Source organism: Scylla paramamosain, chromosome 39 (genome assembly GCF_035594125.1).
Source record: "Scylla paramamosain isolate STU-SP2022 chromosome 39, ASM3559412v1, whole genome shotgun sequence".
NCBI classification, from domain to species: Eukaryota; Metazoa; Arthropoda; class Malacostraca; order Decapoda; family Portunidae; genus Scylla; species Scylla paramamosain.
Window position 1 is genome coordinate 13,247,382 of NC_087189.1, and position 17,645 is coordinate 13,265,026.

At 41.9% G+C, this 17,645-nt stretch overlaps 2 protein-coding genes across 6 annotated transcripts in view; both read right to left on the reverse strand.

Annotated features, from left to right (window-relative positions):
* The window catches only part of LOC135092231 (MAP7 domain-containing protein 2-like), a 14,136-nt gene extending 8,494 nt beyond the window's left edge, over positions 1–5,642 (reverse strand). For 2 of the 4 annotated variants that reach the window (XM_063990591.1, XM_063990588.1), the window contains exons 1-5: positions 4,122–4,261; positions 2,379–2,448; positions 1,926–2,058; positions 968–1,126; positions 559–706 (exon numbers count right to left, since the gene is read on the reverse strand). In XM_063990591.1, coding sequence (XP_063846661.1) covers positions 559–706; positions 968–1,126; positions 1,926–2,058; positions 2,379–2,448; positions 4,122–4,156 — 545 coding nt within the window. In that variant the 5' untranslated portion in view covers positions 4,157–4,261. Of the gene's footprint in view, positions 1–558; positions 707–967; positions 1,127–1,925; positions 2,059–2,378; positions 2,449–4,121; positions 4,263–4,575; positions 4,633–5,122 lie in introns of those variants that run through there. The other 2 variants (XM_063990589.1, XM_063990590.1) reach the window with 2 other exon arrangements.
* A 228-nt stretch (positions 5,643–5,870) lies between these two features.
* On the reverse strand, positions 5,871–15,751 carry LOC135092233 (uncharacterized). Of its 2 annotated transcripts, none has more exons than XM_063990595.1 (5): positions 15,473–15,751; positions 14,126–14,281; positions 13,369–13,462; positions 12,651–12,789; positions 5,871–12,247 (listed from the first exon to the last, which is right to left on the reverse strand). In XM_063990595.1, exons 1-5 carry the CDS (start codon positions 15,482–15,484, stop codon positions 12,127–12,129), a joined length of 522 nt encoding a protein of 173 aa, XP_063846665.1. In that variant the 5' UTR covers positions 15,485–15,751; the 3' UTR covers positions 5,871–12,126. The 2 variants fall into 2 exon arrangements, with proteins under 2 accessions (XP_063846665.1, XP_063846666.1); XM_063990596.1 differs by lacking the exon at positions 15,473–15,751 and adding an exon at positions 15,212–15,236.
* Between the last annotated feature and the right edge of the window lie 1,894 nt (positions 15,752–17,645).

Consider the following 17,645-nt stretch of genomic DNA (forward strand, 5'->3'; position numbering starts at 1 on the left):
ATTTCTCTATCAAGTGCCTCGCGATGAGATGCTCTTCCACCATAAGGACAACGTGTTTTCAGAGACCACGCAGATCATCGGTCATGTTCTAATCGATGGGTTTCTTTTTTTTTTTTTTTTTTTTCTCAGTAATGGTGCAGAATCCTTATTAGCCTCAACTGAATCACGAATGCCCTAAGAACTTCCACTAGAGCAAAAACTGTACTTAGAATCACGAAAACACTCTTGCAATCCCTAATAGCTTACCTGTTTAACTATCACTAAGATCATGAAAACTTCTTTGAAAACTCTAATAACTTCTACGAAAGCCCGCTGAACTAACATTAGCATCAGGAAAACACCTTTGAAATCTCTAATAACTTCCACCAGACTCTGCTTAACTATAGCTATCAATATAATCACGAAAACACCTTTGAAAACTGATAAAAACTTCCACTGGAGAATGTTGAAGATAATCGAGATGAAAAAAAAAAAGAAAAGAAAAAGAAAAACATTGGGGCATAAGACCCTAAACCAAAGTACTCGTAACTAATGATTATTTAAAAAAGGCGAACTTACACAGATGGCACATAGCCTGCCCCAGCTCCTCCTCCTCCTCCTCCGTAGCCACCAGTGCTGTAAGCTCCTCCACTTCCTCCATAACCTTCATAACCTCCATAAAAACTCCCCGTGTCCTCCACTATATCGGCCGTGTCCCGCATCCGGCCTGCAAAGAAGTAGTTGTAGTTGTAGCAGTAGTAGTAGCAGTAGTTGTGGTGGTGGTAGTAATAGTAGTAGTAGTAGTAGTAGTAGTAGTAGTAGTAGTTGTAGTTGTTGTTGTTGTTGTTGTTGTTATTGTTGTTGTTATAGCAATAGTAGTAATGAAGATGGTGTTACTTGTAGTAGTAGTAGTAGTAGTAGTAGTCTCTCTCTCTCTCTCTCTCTCTCTCTCTCTCTCTCTCTCTCTCTCTCTCTCTCTCTCTCTCACCTGGGCTGGGGTTGGCGGCGGTGGACACGTTCATGGCGGCATACAGCCTCTGCTCCTCCGCCTCCGCCCACCGCTTGGCCTCCTCCCGCTCCGTCATCTGCTTCTGAAGGTCTTGCATGGTCTGCCTGCTCCTCTGCACCTTGATAGCATGATGCCCGCCTGTACACACACACACACACACACACACACACACACAAATAAGCACTGTTTACAGGCCACAAGCTCCTGCTGTACAATATATGCTATCAAAACTGACAAAAAAAAAAGTACGTACAATTAAAAGCTGATTATTGATTACTGCACTCCACTGGAAAACACGGAGTACTTATATCTATTGCTAAAACGCATGACATCAATTGTAATTAATGTGAATGTTTTTAACGAAGAGGTTGACTTGAAATAAACCGTAACACAATATGACTGAATTACACACACACACACACACACACACACACGCACACAGATATGGATAGCGAGGGTAACAGCAGCACCAATGCCTCGCTAGGATTATAATTATTGTCTCGTTATTGAACCAGTACAGATATTCACTCTTTTCGCTTGGTTTACAATCGTTAAGGTTTCAGAAATCCGCCAGCAGAGGCCACCGCAATCCCCACAACACTGCTAAAGTTCGAAAGCTTGCTGATAGATGGCGTTGTTATAATGTATACAAGACAGTTCAACATTTCGCCACCATATCCCTGTCTTCCTCCCTCCCTGCCTCTCTAGAAAATACCAGTCACGTAATTGATAAGCCTGAAGTTAAAGGACGCTGCTACCCAATCTAACCTACTCCTGTATCCTCAGTCAGTGTATGTGGAAGCCAGAAGCAAGTCTCCTGTGTATGTATACAGGAAAAAAAAAAGTAAGAAGAAAAGAACCTCGTAATATGTGGATGTTAACACTAAAAAAAATTATCAACTCAATCAATCAGTCAGTCAGTCAATCCTTCACTCACTGTCATCGCCGAAGATTGAGGAGTTGGACTGTAGGTACTTGTTCTGCGCCGCGTTAAGTCTAGTGCTTTTGTTGTTCACTAACCAGGGAGCGGATCCCCCCATGCCTCTCAGCCCCTCCACGCCCGTCCCGTACTGAGGGGAGAGGAAAGGGAAGAGGAAAGGGGGGAGGAAAGAGGAGAGGAAAGTTTAAAAGAAGAGAGGAGAAGAATGGGAGAAAAAGAAGAGAGGAAAGGGCGAAGGAGTGAAGGAGAGAGAGCAAGGGATGTTAGTAAATGACAAATGATTCTCAAGGTAATTACGAGTAACTACGAATAACTACGAGTCAGCCCCTTGTTACCTGCACGTACAACAAGTGTATGGAGAGAGAGAGAGAGAGAGAGAGAGAGAGAGAGAGAGCAGTGTAATGAACGGCTCCCTGCTTCACTGTTTCACTGGTTCACTGCTTCACTTACCATCTCGAGATCAGTCAGGTTTCCCTCGCTATAGGCTCCTCGTAGGCCTGCTGTGCTGGGCCGCGCCACACTGTAACCATGAACGCTTCAGTCAGTCACCACAAAGGAATGCAAAGAAAGAACAAGCAGCAGCATACCTTTTGGTCCTTACGAGGTTGGTATCAGTGTAGAATACCTTTTATACTGTGAGTGGGTAAAGATTAAATATGCTTAGTGCTCTCTCTCTCTCTCTCTCTCTCTCTCTCTCTCTCTCTCTCTCTCTCTCTCTCTCTCTCTCTCTCTCTCTCTCTCTTAATGATATCAAACAGTACACACACACACACACACACACAAGGCGGCGTCCGTGAAAGACTTGTGAAGAAATTATTTATGTAGATAATCGATAACACACACACACACACCCTGACCCAGTAACTCGCTCTCTCTCTCTCTCTCTCTCTCTCTCTCTCTCTCTCTCTCTCTCTCTCTCTCTCTCTCTCTCTCTCTCTCTCTCTCTCTCTCTCTAATAGATCACCAATGATCGCGTGAACAAGGAACAAAAAACACAAGACCAGCACCTCAATAACATCAATTCGCCACGCACACACACACACACACACACGGCGCATTGCTTGTATCACATCTCCGTAGCTTTGTTCCTTAAGGTCACCATGAGTCACTAATTAGGACTGCATTATGGAACACCTCAGCGCCGCTCCTCCAATGCTTTCAAAATGCTCAAGATGGAATGACGGGTTTTTAAGGCTGTTTTACGAACCTAATAACAGATTAATAAGATTTCTACACCATTAAAAGGATAAACAGTCTTGAGAACTCGGCTAATCATTTCTGTGGCCTTGGAAAACAGTGGTGGTGAAAGAACAGAACGTTTCTGAGCACGGCCAGGAGTTATAGAGTTATCCTTTTCTTTCCAGTAACGGTAAGAATAAACGACAGTACTAATATTTGTCTAACTCTCTCCTTGACATGACTTTATTGATCCATATATATATTTTTTTTTATTTCGAGAAGAGACGATGCGTGGTGACTCCTCCTATCTTTCGTTCCTTCTCCCACTCGCTATGTTTGGTCTGTACTGATTCGTGTACAGAAGAAAAGAAACACAACAGAAAACGGAGGTGCATCAGGAAATCTAACACTGATAGCTTCCGTTGCATCACCCTTAGGAACTTACTCAGAAACGCTTTGCTGTCTCGCCACGATTATTTTCAAAGGTCACTGAGATCATTAGCCGGGTTCTCATGAGCGTTTTCCCCCGTTAGAAAAGTGGAAATCTTGTTAAGCTACCACTAGAACCATAGCAACACCATTAAAAACCCGTGTAACTTCAACTAGAGACTTCTGAAAGTGGTGAAGAGGAGCCTCACATCACTCGCATTTTCTAGCACCTCTCCCTCAGCACACGAAAGACGAACCAACACCATCAACACCACCTTGCAGCCCACGCCAGATTCCACCACTCGAGAACGCTGCACTAAGGACCACATTCTGAAACGCATCTGCGTCTCGCCTCGACTACTTTCAAGAGGCTGCATGTAGTTTAAGTGACACGGGTTTTTAAGGGTGTTTTTATCCTCCTAGTGACAGATTAACAAGATTTCTACATTATAAACAGGGAGAAACAATCTTGAGAACCCGACTAATCATCTCTGTGGCCTTGAAAATAGTCGTGGTGAGAGAGCAAAGCGTTTCTGAATAGAGGACTGGACAAGCTTCTACTTTACGTCGCGCTGTCAGACTCACCGACTCCCGTATAGATTATAAGACCCGATTCTCATGATTTTCTGCACCCTATTGCCTCTTGCACAGGGTTATGAGTCCCACTGAGGCGAGAGGAGGCAGCAAAGCGGTCACTGATACACCCACTCACACTCCCTCTCTCTCACACACACACACACACACACACACAGGAGAGAAGGTTGCACTATAATATTGATGAGTAAAAGGAACTCGACATTTGTGTGACGCATTGTGATGAGAGAGAGAGAGAGAGAGAGAGAGAGAGAGAGAGAGAGAGAGAGAGAGAGAGAGAGAGAGAGAGAGAGAGAGAGAGAGAGAGAGTTGACGAAATATATAACTAGTAATTGCGTAGTAGTAGTAGTAGTAGTAGTAGTAGTAGTAGGAGGAGGAGTAGTAGTAGTAGTAGTAGTAGTTTAGAGGGAGGAGGAGGAGGAGCAGGAGAAGCAGCCATCCTCACCTTTGCATAGTGATGGTGCAGCCACAACACGGGTACACATCACCTTGTCGGCGTCACCTGCGAGGGAGAGAACAAATGAGGTTAATCACGCCAACATAACCTTCCTGGGGGATCTCACTTAATAATAATAATAGTAATAATAATAGTAGTAGTAGTAGTAGTAGTAGTAGTAGTAGTAGTAGTAGTAGTAATAATAATAATAATAATAATAATAATAATAATAATAATAATAATAATAATAATAATAATAATAATACTTACGAGGCTGAATATTTACGTGCCTTGGTACAAATATTATGGTGGTAATTTCTCAACATAGAGCCTAGGAAACGAAATCAAGGTCATGGTAACACAAACACACACACACACACACACACACACACACACACACACGTATAGCAGAAAAGTAACTGATAAATTTTTTGGAAATAATATTTTCATGCTTTTTGTTTTTCTTTTTTAAACTCAAGTAAGAAAGTGAAACCCCTCCATTCACATTAAGAAACACCAAACGCACACTCACTAACAAAAAGCAACACAAACTTACTTCTCTCCTTTCGTCTCACCACACTCGTAGATTATTAGCCTTATACCATAGTTCTGCGTATACACAAACACGGATTTGCCACAAGCAGTCACCACAACGTTGTAGGAACAGACTTTCCAGCTGGCGTGTGTGATGGAATGGTGGAGCGGTGGTGGTGGTGGTAGTTGTCGGGCCACGTGGTCCTGGCAACGAGGTAAACAATGGCTATCTCGAGTCCTACTTCTCCGCCAGTGTATCGCTCACCTCCCCCTTGCTGGCAGTCACACGAAGCTGAAATGGTGTGGTGAGGGGCGATGTGTGACAGAACACCAGCTCCAGATGTCACGTGACGCTGTGTGTGAGGAAAAGTATGGAGTGATGTAATACACGGACGACCAATATTGTTTTCATTGTTACCGTTGTTATTGTTGTAACTGTTACCTTGCGTACTTGCACGGAAACATGATCAAACCAAATAAACAAAATACTAATGAATGAATTTGATCGTTATCTTGTTTACTTAAGAGAACTCAACCGAATAAATAAAATACTAATTAATTCAATTGAGTTACTTTGCGTACGAGAACACGATCAAATAAACAAAATACTAACGAATGGAATTAAGTAAACAAATAAGATCCCGAGTAACAAAAAACGAAAAGTAAAACATAACCAATGAAACAATTAACTAATAAACAATCAAATCATCAAAATCATGTTTCCACACAACCATTCCTCCCTTGTAACTGTCAATCACTACACAGGCTGTCAGGTTCACTTTTTATTGGTACTCACAAGCCGCCAACCAGAGTAGCGAAGTACAGCACATCACACCATAAGTACCCTTCGCCCGCACTTCAACTAGGCTACCCACTCACACCTCGAGACATCTTCTGTAGCGGCACATCACCATTATCATCAAAAATTAGTTTATTTCTCTTTTTCCTTCCCGCAGTTGGATGATTTATGAGCGTTTTTAATGAAGTACACAATCTTATCCTTCTCGTTTCCTCTTTCACACGTCATTTCCGGTTTTCTCTGCTTTCACAGAACTTTTTTTCTTTTTTTTTTTTTTCTAAGCTCCTCTTCTGTTCGTACGTACTTTCTCACGAAGACGACTCCCAAGATAGTGTGGTATACCTTAAACTTTAATTTATAGAGCCTTAAAGTTCAGAAGTGGAGCTTAAATGGCGTATATAAATGTTTTGTGCCGCTACAAGACACCTTTGATTACTACTACACGGGGAAGCATTGGTAATTTACAACTTGAATAAGACACCTCCAGCACCTTAAAAAAAAAAAAAAAACAGTTGTTTGCTCTAACAATACCTATGTACATCACGAGGCCACTTCCCCTCAGGCTGTTTACAAATGCATGCTGTACAAATGCCAGCCTTAGTGACACCTTCTTGTAAGCTCAACTGGTTCCTTCCGACTTTTGAACTGGTGACAAATTTAAGCCTTTACATCTCTCTCTACAAGCCCAACTAGTTTCAAATGAGTCATTTTGAAAAAGAATACAGACACCAGCCCTCATGACCCCTCTAGAAGCTTGACTGGTTCCATATCACTTCTCTTAAGAATACAAATACTTTCTTGCAGTACATGTGGTTTAGGTAACTTGTATTCTGTACTTTGCTTAACTCCCAAACTTTAAACCTTCAGGTAATATGAAATTCATTGATCTATTAAAAACTATGGCAGATATGTCCTCAGCTGACTTAGGCTTCACATCTCACTGCAGCTGTCATGTACAATTGTTAGACATGTATTAATGAAATGCTTCTTTTACTCCACCACCATTTGGCCACCTGGTAAAAAATCTAGTTTCTCCATGGCAGTGACAATTTTCTTCATGGAAATTCTCTTCCATAAAGATGAACAATTTACTGTCATATGAGAACTTTCATATTATTTCACATAGTACATCATTTTCCATATACTGTACATACCTACAAGTGCATGAGATGATGAGGATGAGGTGAACTAAGTATACAGAGCAGTACAGATGTGGATTGGATACAAGGAGGAACACACTCAGTGAAGGAATGACTGCAGCAAGCAAGAACAAGTGTGCATGATAGAGGCAAATGGAGAGCAACTGTGGAGAGTGCACAACCCCTGGGAAGTGGTGTGGGTGCACTTGGCAGGGCCCATTGGCACATGGACCCAACTAAAGTGCAAGGCACTCAGTGGAAAGTACCCTGCATCTGCTGTGGTAACAAGATTGGTGTAGGTGCTGGGTAGGCAACAGCCTCATCATGAAGGGGCAGGGATAGACCAATGTATGCAGTCAGGCCTTGCTGTGGAAGTATGTGACCAGCTGTGCTGTGCCTAAGCTCCTGGGATGTGGTAAGCCTGCCCATGATACTGTCCCTTTCCACTGCAAGGCAACTAGACCAAGAGTAAATAGTGTATGGGGAAGTGTGAATTTAGTAGAAAGTGCAGGTTCATCACCTAGGTCCTAGGCCATCTTCATCACCACCACAGTCCTTGGCAGATGAACTGCAACAAGCTGGAATGAATTTGATCTTGCTCAGAGACCTCAGTGGTGGTGCCTGTGAGTGTTACCAAGTCCAGCTCAGACACACTGGGATTCTGATGACAGCTGTGTGTGCTGGCACAGGAAAAGGTTTAGCTGCCAGAAAGGGTTTGGGATTCACAAGATATCTTAAGGCAGATGAAGGGAAAGGAAAGTTACATCAATGAAATATCTGCAGAGAACAAAACTGCTTACATTGGCAAACTGGAGAGGTTAAAGGACGAGAACATGACACAGACTACAAATGTGAAGACACTACAGGATGAAGTGAACTCCCAGAACCAGGCATTGTCTGATCTTGAGGAAAAGCTGCAGACTTCAGCAAGCATATGCTAATCTTCCAGTCCAGAGAGAAAAAGTATAAGAAAGTTTGAGGAGAAATACAATAACTGCTTACAGGCTACACTGCTGCACCACATGTCTGTGAGGAAAGTAGATGCTTGTGGAATTTTAGAAGAGTTTTTGAAGGAAAAATTCAAAAGTGAGGTAAAAAGACATGAAGGAAAAGCAGTCAAGTGGCCACATGATGCAATTTTCTGGAGCAAAGGATAACATTTTGATCCTTGAGGAGAAATACAGAGACATAGAGAAGATATGTGAGTACATTAAGGCACTTGAGAAACTACAGGAGCACCAGCCAAGAGAAGACCAGAGGACAGAAGTGATGGATACTGAAGCCTGCAAACTCTAAAAAGAGATGATCCATAGAGAAGCCCCTGGTGATGCTGGCACAGTGAAGGACAGCAGCAAACACACCAAGGCACCAGTGAGTCAGGATTGCAGCCTCAAGTTCTTGATGGGAAGATTAATTAGATTAACAAAGGAGAAGACAGACCATGAGTAGTGGATGGCTGAGGTAACAGTAATAGCACATTAACACATCTCCCTATTCAATTCATCCACAAACACCTCAACTCAAGACACCGGGAGTGAGGTGTCACTGATGGTGCAGTGGAACAACACACTTTCACAACAGCTGATGAAGTATTAGGAGAAAATAAAGGAAGAAATGCTTGGGAACAGTTGCTTGTGTGCATCTTGTAATACAGCAGGGTCTGTCAGCCTGTCTGTCTTGCATATTCACAGAAATCTTTTAGTCTGTGGCATTTTCCTCTGAAGCACTTAGGCAATTTTTCTTTCACTTCCTCTTTCCTTCCATGCAGGCCTGGTGACAAGAAGAATCTGGTGGTGTTGGCATGTAACACTACAGTGAGAGCTGATGCAAAACTTGAGAAACTATGAAGCACTTGGGATGAATTACTTAGAACAAACCAATTAGGCCAGATGCAAGTGATGATTAGTGGCCAAAGCATCACTAACACTGAGGGAGTAGCCAGGGAAAGTATTAAGTGAGCCAGTTAGATCCCGAGGAAAAATCTCAACAATAAGCAACTTAACAAGTGATGTAACTGCAGTAAGGCTAACCACCACTGGGTGAATGCAGGTGGTCATTCATGCTTGGAAACCATTTTCAGGAGTGTAATGATGGTAGTACAATTGAGAGAACACCAACCTGGAATACGGCCGAGTGATAAAAATGCAAAAACTGTGTGTGTGTGTGTGTGTGTGTGTGTGTGTGTGTGTGTGGAAGAGTTTTTTTTACCTGAGGATTAACACTTTTCTGAAGTTGTCAAAATAGTTCACCAGTTTTCCTTCTTTTTTTATTTTCATGCATTTCTTATACCAGGTTAGAGTTCTGCCAACAGTACCTCCATCACCTCATCTCTGAGTCCTACCAGTCCTCCAGTCAGCTCACACTGCAGAGACACACACACCCTCCTCTTCACACAATGCGATGGGATGTGGGAAAACAATGCTTCACTGCCTGGCTATTTAGTCCATCAGCAAAGCAAAAGTGAGGATGGCAGCAACAAAACAAAGCAGTCAGCTTCACCCAAAGGTTTCAATACACAAGAGTCACAGAACAGCATCTTCCAAATAATCTTGTCTCCTCTTATCCTACACCAACATCACCCATGTTCAGGGAAGAAGAGGGAGGCAGGAACCTTACAGTTTGCTGGGATTAGTCATGTAGCTTTCTTGGGTGTTTGAGCTCAAGGAAGATACTCCTCCTCTGCTGAACATCACAAAGGTTAAGACTCAAACTATCAACTGATACAGGAATCATGGCCTTTCCTGTCACCCAATCATGTGTTCATTCTTGGTGTTCCACTGAGCCCACAGCAGAGTACAGAGTAGTGGGTGCAGAAGGCAGGACACACAGACGCCAGCAAACGAGTCTTGGCCTACCCTTTTTACACAGGGCATCAGGAACCCTTAATATTATGAAGTCCCAAAGATAATAACAATAATTTTACATCCCCTTAAAGATACATGTCACATAAGTAACAGTCATTATCAACATGTGTAACAAACTTGCTGTAACAATTACCCAAGGACCTTGTAACCAGCCTGGAAACTTTTGTATCATCTTACTCTCAAACTGGTGACTAGTGTAAGGCACAGCACTTTTCTTAACATTATTCTTAAGTATAGGTGTGTCAACATATGCACTTGGAAACCATTCTCTCACAGAGCTGCTCCAGGAACGGTCAGCGACTCTCACCACGGTCAACAGACACTGAGCACTACGTCTGTCATGCGTTCACTTAACACAATAAAAACAACAATGGATGAACAATAAAGAAAATACGCACATACTCTAAAAGGTAGACAGTCAAGTGTTTTCATGTACCTACACCATCTAAACACAGTGCACTACATACACATCCCTTCATATATATATATATATATATATATATATATATATATATATATATATATATATATATATATATATATATATATATATATATATATATATATATATATATATATATATATATACAGAAGCCTGTCTTACATTTCAATATACCTCACACACAGACACACACACACGTAAGATGTCTGGTTATATTATGAGCACAACATTACAATGTTAGGAACACTTGCCTTCCATCTGCAGGAGTGGCAGAAGAGATCAAACAAACACTGCACCCCAAGATGGTCTGGCCATGGAGGAAAAATTGTCATAAAGAGACTAAGAAATAATATAAACCCAGAGAATGTGGTGGAGGCATGACAACAACCTGCAGTGAACTGGACAGGTAAAACACTGGAGTATGTAACAGGAAGGAAAGAAAGGGGAATGAAATGAGAAGAGAACACAAAGAGGATTCGAGTACGCAAGTTTCAATTTTGTTAAGTTTTTCCTACTGTTTGTCTTGTTTTCTTCACCATTTTGTTAGCTTTTCATTGTCTTATTTATTTACAATTTCATTCACCTTTTTGTTACTCTCCTCACTGGGCAGGAATACATGGACACACAGGGAGTTCCAAGTAGCCAGCATCCGATAGATAGACGTTCTCCTAAACATGGAAGTGATAACAGCTTGAGTCATTCCTGGCTACACCCTCACTGTGAGCCAGCAGGTGAGAGTGTGCAGGAGACAGCTAAAATTTTTCTCTCCTGTATGTATTATTCATATCCCTGTTTATTCTCAAGATCAAACTTCTGCTTTTTTCAATCTTGTTTTAGCATAAATGAAAACACACACACACACACACACACACACACAGGGGAATGTATACAGACAACACCCTAGATTTGCAAATACACACAGCTCACCCAGGGAATGAGCACATCCTGAATCCTCACAACTCACCACCCAAGGGAGTCAATATCCACAAATAAGAATGTGGTTAACCTCAAAAGTTCATCACCACAACAGTCAGTCACCGTCAATGTGTGTGTGGCAGACAGCATAACGTTCCAAATGGATGCTAGATGCCACACAGCATTTTCACACTCTTCAATGCAGCATGACACAATGGCACTGAGTGGATGCAGAGAGCTTACATCAGACTTGCATTATGAGGCAAGACAAAGTGAGGCATTGAACTGGTGAATCACGGCACACACACACACACACACACACACACACACACACACACACACACACACACACACACACACACACACACACACACACACACACACACACACACACACACACACACACCATCACTTCCTGTCATGCCACACGGATTTTGTCCATTCTAGAAATGAAATTGTTTTACACTTTCATAAAAAAAAAATAGTCAGGTCTTTTGCTTAAAACTTAAGCATTTTACATAATAATAATAATAAAAAAAAATTCACAAAAAGCTGCAAAAAAAACTTTCATTGCTATACAAACAACAAAATCAGACATCATGTGAAAACCTTAATTTTGAGCATTTACCCAAACATATAAACCCTATACCAGTCCTGTGTGGTCCCTCCTTTATGGTAATACTGCATGACAGATTTCCTCACCCTAAGCCCGGACAGTGAATGGCAAGACATCTCTGTACCCAAACACAGAATCAGACGAGGACCACTGTGACAGCCAGCCATCCCCTGCAGCCTCCCCCTCCCTCACACAGAGGAGGAGAGCTGGATGGTGGCTATGACAGGACTGTACGTGTTGTCTTCTAAACGTCAGAAGGGAAACATCATCCTTATCATGAAGAGGGAGCGTTGGAGCTGCTGGCTGGTCAAGAAGCGCAAGACGGGGCCAAGAGTCCACTGGAACAAGGCTGAGGAGCGCCGGTACTGCATCCTGCGAGGCCCAACAAGTCAAAGAGTAAGAGTGGTTTTCTTTTTAATAATAAAGAAATCTTGTTAGTCTGTCACTCAAACCATAAAAGCACTCTTACAAAAAAAGCACAACTACTTTCAAAGGCCACAGAGATGACTGGCCTGGTTATCAAGAGTGTTTCTCCTCTTGATAATGAAGAAATCTTGTTAATCTGTCACTAAGAACCATAAAACCACTCAAAAAAAAAAATAAATATAATATAAATAAATAAATAAATAAATAAATAAATAAATAAATAAAAAAAAAAAACTTCAACTAGAGCCCATTGAGACCATTTGTTGTGGGCAAGTGTTTCAGAACAGTCAATGGATATGTGGCGTGAAAAACAACACAGTGTAACAGAAAACAAAAATGTGGCTCTTACGAGAAGGTGAGTCGTGTTGTGTTGGGTCCGTTGTCTTCCAGCTGGATGGTAAAGTGCGGCCGGAGGAGAGAGGTGGACTCCAGCACCACCAGACTGTTTGGTTTATACTCCACCACTGCCAGGAACACTGAATACTCCCCTGGGGGTGGGAGGCAGTGCAAGGTGAGGTGGGAGGGGCAGAAAGGGAAAGAGGAAGGCAGCTGGGATAAAAAATAGAGGAAGAAAAATATTGAGAATTATGTAAGTATTGCTAAGGAGTATAGACAGCGATGCCCAAAACTATATGATCTCAACTGCTGACTGCTGTGTCAAGAAGTTGCTTAATTTATTACTGTTACAAGTGGTGGTTCATGAAGGAAGAATGCCTCCAACCTGAGCTCAAGCTTGTTGGGGTTAAAGATTTACACACAGCTTTCAACAAGATGTCAAGTTGAGAGATTACTTCAGATGTCATGCACTACATCACATGGTCAGCTGTGACAGCCTTACCAATACAACACACTCTCCATGACTCATCTGTGTGCATAGAATACCATCCATGGCAAGCCAGCATTCTCTTTCTCCTCCTACACACACACACACACACACACACACTCTGACACAATCATTCATAGCTTTAAAGATAAATATGACATTAATTTAAAAAAACATGACATTTTGAGCTTGACTCATCCTGTAAAGATACAGTGAGGTAAGAAGACACACAACAAACCCTCACCTATCAGTGGCAGGTCATACACTGCCTGGTACTTCTTCCCCACACTGAGCGGCCGACTGTCTGCTGCCTTGAACAGAGACACCAGATTGAACCACTGCAAAGAAAGACCACAACCTTATTGCTTCACCTCAAGTTCTGTGGATGATACGGTTATTACTTTAAACTTACCCCGGTGAAACTGAAATATTTATTAATGCCAAGGTTGAAGTCATCTTCCACTACATAATATATCATAGTGGTAGTATGAAAGGCTCCTGGGATGTGGTATGTACAGTGGGCCACGAAACTGTCCCTTTCCACCTGGGGATCCACAAGGCCAATGTGAGCAAGTGTGGGTGCTTTTACTTTTTCTTTCTTTTTTTATGTAAGAGAGGCACTGGCCAAGGCCAACAAAATGAACAAGAAAGGCCCACTGAGGTGCCAGTTCCTAAAGAAAGGTCAAAAGGATCATCCAGAATAGGAAGATAAGTGTTTTGAAATGTCCCTCTTGAAAGAATTCAAATCATAGGAAAGGGGATATACAGAAACATACAGGGAGTTCACCAGTTAGTTTACCACAATAAGGGATGAATGATTGAGAACACTGACTAACTCTTACTTTAGAGAGGTGAAGTGTGTGGTGTTTGTCTGGGCTGCCCTGTGTGGGAATGCCAGCCTAGTATATAGATAAATAGATATGAAAGACAAACAACAACAAATATAAGACATCAGTGAGCAGTGCTGAGTAACACACAGGGAGCCACAAAGCACGCCTCACCTTCTCCACTGAGTCTGGGTTGGTGATGAAGCGCTGCAACTGTTCCCTGGAGGCATAGATGCTGCCCTGCTCTGAAGCGGCCCAGGCAGCAGGGTCTGTGTCTATCTGGTGCAGCACGGCAACTACTGCAAACGCCAAGGCTATCAACATCTGTGCCTGTGTGAGGAACATGCATACACTGAGATCAAGGAGGCTATAGACAGTTCTGCAGATATTATTATACAAGTGCATCCATCTCATAGCAAAAAAAAAAAAAAAACATTGATCTCAGTGAAGTAATTGGGTCACACATAACACAGTGCAGTGGTGTGTATCTATACTGTTGCAAAATTGTTCATTCATGAGATATTCATTTTTATCAAATTTACTGTTAAGGTTGGTTGGGGTTGGTTTGGTTAGGTTAGGTTTAGTTAAGTTAGATTTAATTAGGTTAGGTTTAGTTAATGTTTTTTGATGATTTTCTGCTTGTTTACATGTGTGTGTGTGTGTGTGTGTGTGTGTGTGTGTGTGTGTGTGTGTGTGTGTGTGTGTGTGTGTGTGTGTGTGTGTGTGTGTAAGGAAAAAACTTGATTTGCAGCAAAACAGTTTCTAGATTCATTCAAAGCACATCAAAATCTACCAGAAAAATGTAGTTTCGTCCAAAAATGTTAGGCGGTGCACTTGTATAGATTTACTGTTCTGCAGACTATATCAATGCTCACTCACAGTCTGATCACATAGCTGCTGCAAGGCTGTGTGAGGAAGATGCTTGCAGTTCTGCAGAGTATTTCAATGGTCACTGCCAGTCTGATCATGTAACTGGTCATCATAATAGTGACATTTGTGCTACAGTTCAATTAAAGCCCCACATTATCCTGCAACAGGTGGACTTGTGTGGGACTGCAAAGTGGAAAGGGTGAGGAGAGAAAGTGGACAAAGGGACAGTGTTGTGGAGACGAAATTTGATGTTTCTGCAAATTTCCCAACAGCTGCATACCTTCATATACAAGATAAAACAACTTTTCCTCATGGATTTTGATATGCTTTTATTTAATCTGATAACCACTACCTCACAAGACACTCCCTACAACAAAAGCCAAGCAATACCTAGGGGTTTAGCATCTGAGGGGCGTGGCTTGGTGAAATGACACCCCTATTTCCACACATGCCAAGACTGGTGTTGGCAGCTGCATGGCGTGAGAGAACAAGCATGTGTGTGACCCTCGCATGTTACGAGGAAATCAGCACCACTCAAACTGATAACATGAATTGCGCCATAAAACACACAATATAAAACACACAACAGCTCTAAATGACTAATAATAAAGACAATTCACGAAAACTCACTTTGCATACTAGGAAACGTACCGTGTTGGCCATGGTGCAGATTTAAAAGGAAGAATGAAACCGGATTACAGGTGAAAGCTCCTTGACTCAACCGTGCCTTGCTCTTCTCCTCCACGAAAACAACTAAATGCACACTTCGATTGGTGTTTTATCCGCGTGCGAGACTGTGATAGGCCTTTAAGAGTCTCCTGGGCCTACTGGTTTCCTTATAGGCAAGAACGGCGAGGCAGGGCAGGCTGACAGCAAGGTAGAGAGCGGCTTGTTTACATCTGTCACCAGGGAGCCACGTGGAAATTTCGGCTTAACTCTCTTCGGTCTTTTTTTTTTTTTTTTTTTTAATGTAAGAGAAGCAATGGCCAAAGAAAAAAAAAATGGAAATGGCTCAATGAGATGCCACCAATGCGCTAAGTGAAGATTTCGGCTCATATAACTTCGGTCATTTTTATTTATTTATTTATTTATTTATTTATTTATTTATTTTATTTATTTATTTTTTTTTTATGTAGGGGCAGTGGCCAAGGAAAACAAAAAAATAGAGATGCCAGTCCCTAAAGAAACGTAAAAAGAAAAACGATCATTCAAAATTAGAGGATAAGTGTCTTGAAACCTCCACGTCATTGGAAGGTGGAAATAGAGAAGCGTGCATGTGGTGTTACTTCGAAGGCTTTGCTATATCAACAAACTTTTATTACACATTTTATTTATAGTGGGAAGGAAGTGAGCAACAATGGGGAGAAACGTTTCACTTCGGCTCCTGTCTTTTCTTTAATACATGGAAAACATTAAACTACCTCTGCCTATCCTGCTTGATGATGACACTGTTCGTAGAAATCTTATGAAAGGCTGTGATGTCATAGAGGAGTAAGGAAACAATGATCTACTTATATATACACACACACACACACACACACACACACACTGTCACGCAAAGTAATTTTCTCGACAACTTTCAGCTGACAAGTAAGAAACTGAACTTTTAATAAAATTACTTAGAGAGAGAGAGAGAGAGAGAGAGAGAGAGAGAGAGAGAGAGAGAGAGAGAGAGAGAGAATACAAAAATGGTTCTAAACTAAGATTACAAAACACTGAAGTCATAACTACTACCAACACGACGCCCTGGAATACCAAACAAGTGTGTGTGTGTGTGTGTGTGTGTGTGTGTGTGTGTGTGTGTCGCCAGCAGGAGGAGCGGCCAGGTGTGAATGGATACAGACACAACAGCGATCAATGTGGCCACGGTGTTCGTCTGGGGCAACAAGTATATATACACACCACAACCGCCACCACCACCACCACCACCACGCCCCCTTTTTCAGAAACGCTTTGCTCTCTCACCACGACTATTTTCAAAAGCCACAGATTTGCCGGGTTCTCAAGACTGTTTCTGCTGATAATATACAGAACTTCTTAATCTGTCACTAGAACTATGAAAAAACTGCCTTAAAGCCTCGTGCACATCTTTAAATAGAGGCTTTTGAGTGTAGTGAAGGTGCGGCGCTGAAATCTTTCGTAATATGGTAATTCAAAAGTTGAGATCACAAGGCGGGTAACCTTTCGTTCTTTTTTTTTATTTCTTCTTCTTCTTCTTTATGCTTCTTTTAATAATGACTATGCCAAGGAAGAAAAGAGGAAGGGAAAGAAGGAAGAAGGGGCAGAAGAAGACCGGAAGGAAGGAAGCAGGGAAAGAAAAGATGGGAAGAAAGAAGGGGTGGAAGATAGGAAAGGAAGAAGAGAAGAAAGGAAGGGGGGAAAGAAGAGGGGAAGAAAGAAAGAAAAGAAGGATAGAAAGAAGGGAAGGAAGGAAGGAAGGAAGGAAGGAAGGAAGGAAAGAAAAGAGGGAAAGAAAGAAAAAGAAAGGAAGGAAGGAAGAAATGGAAGCAGGGAAGAAAGGGAAGGAAGAAGAGAAGACGATGAGGGAAAGAAAAGAGGAGAAGAAAGAAAGAAAAGAAAGGACAGAAAGAAAATTGTGGCTTCTAAGTGTTTCACGATTGTAGAAGCAAGCGAACACCGACAAAAACAAACAAACAAACAAACAAACAAACAAACAAACAAACACATATGAACCCACCTAATTATCTTTGTGGCCTGTAAAAGCAGTCTTAGTGGGAGAACAAAGGGTTTCAGAACGGAGGTGGTGTAGTGTTGCATAGCTCGTTTTTCATTACTGTCCTCACGAAACCAATTAGTAGCACAG

Coding starts and splice junctions, on each gene's coding strand:
- LOC135092233 (XM_063990595.1), bottom strand. Junction 13,463..14,125: donor ACCCAGACTCAGTGGAGAAG/GTGAGGCGTGCT, acceptor CTTTCTTTGCAG/TGGTTCAATCTGGTGTCTCT. Junction 12,790..13,368: donor GTATGACCTGCCACTGATAG/GTGAGGGTTTGT, acceptor TCCCACCCCCAG/GGGAGTATTCAGTGTTCCTG.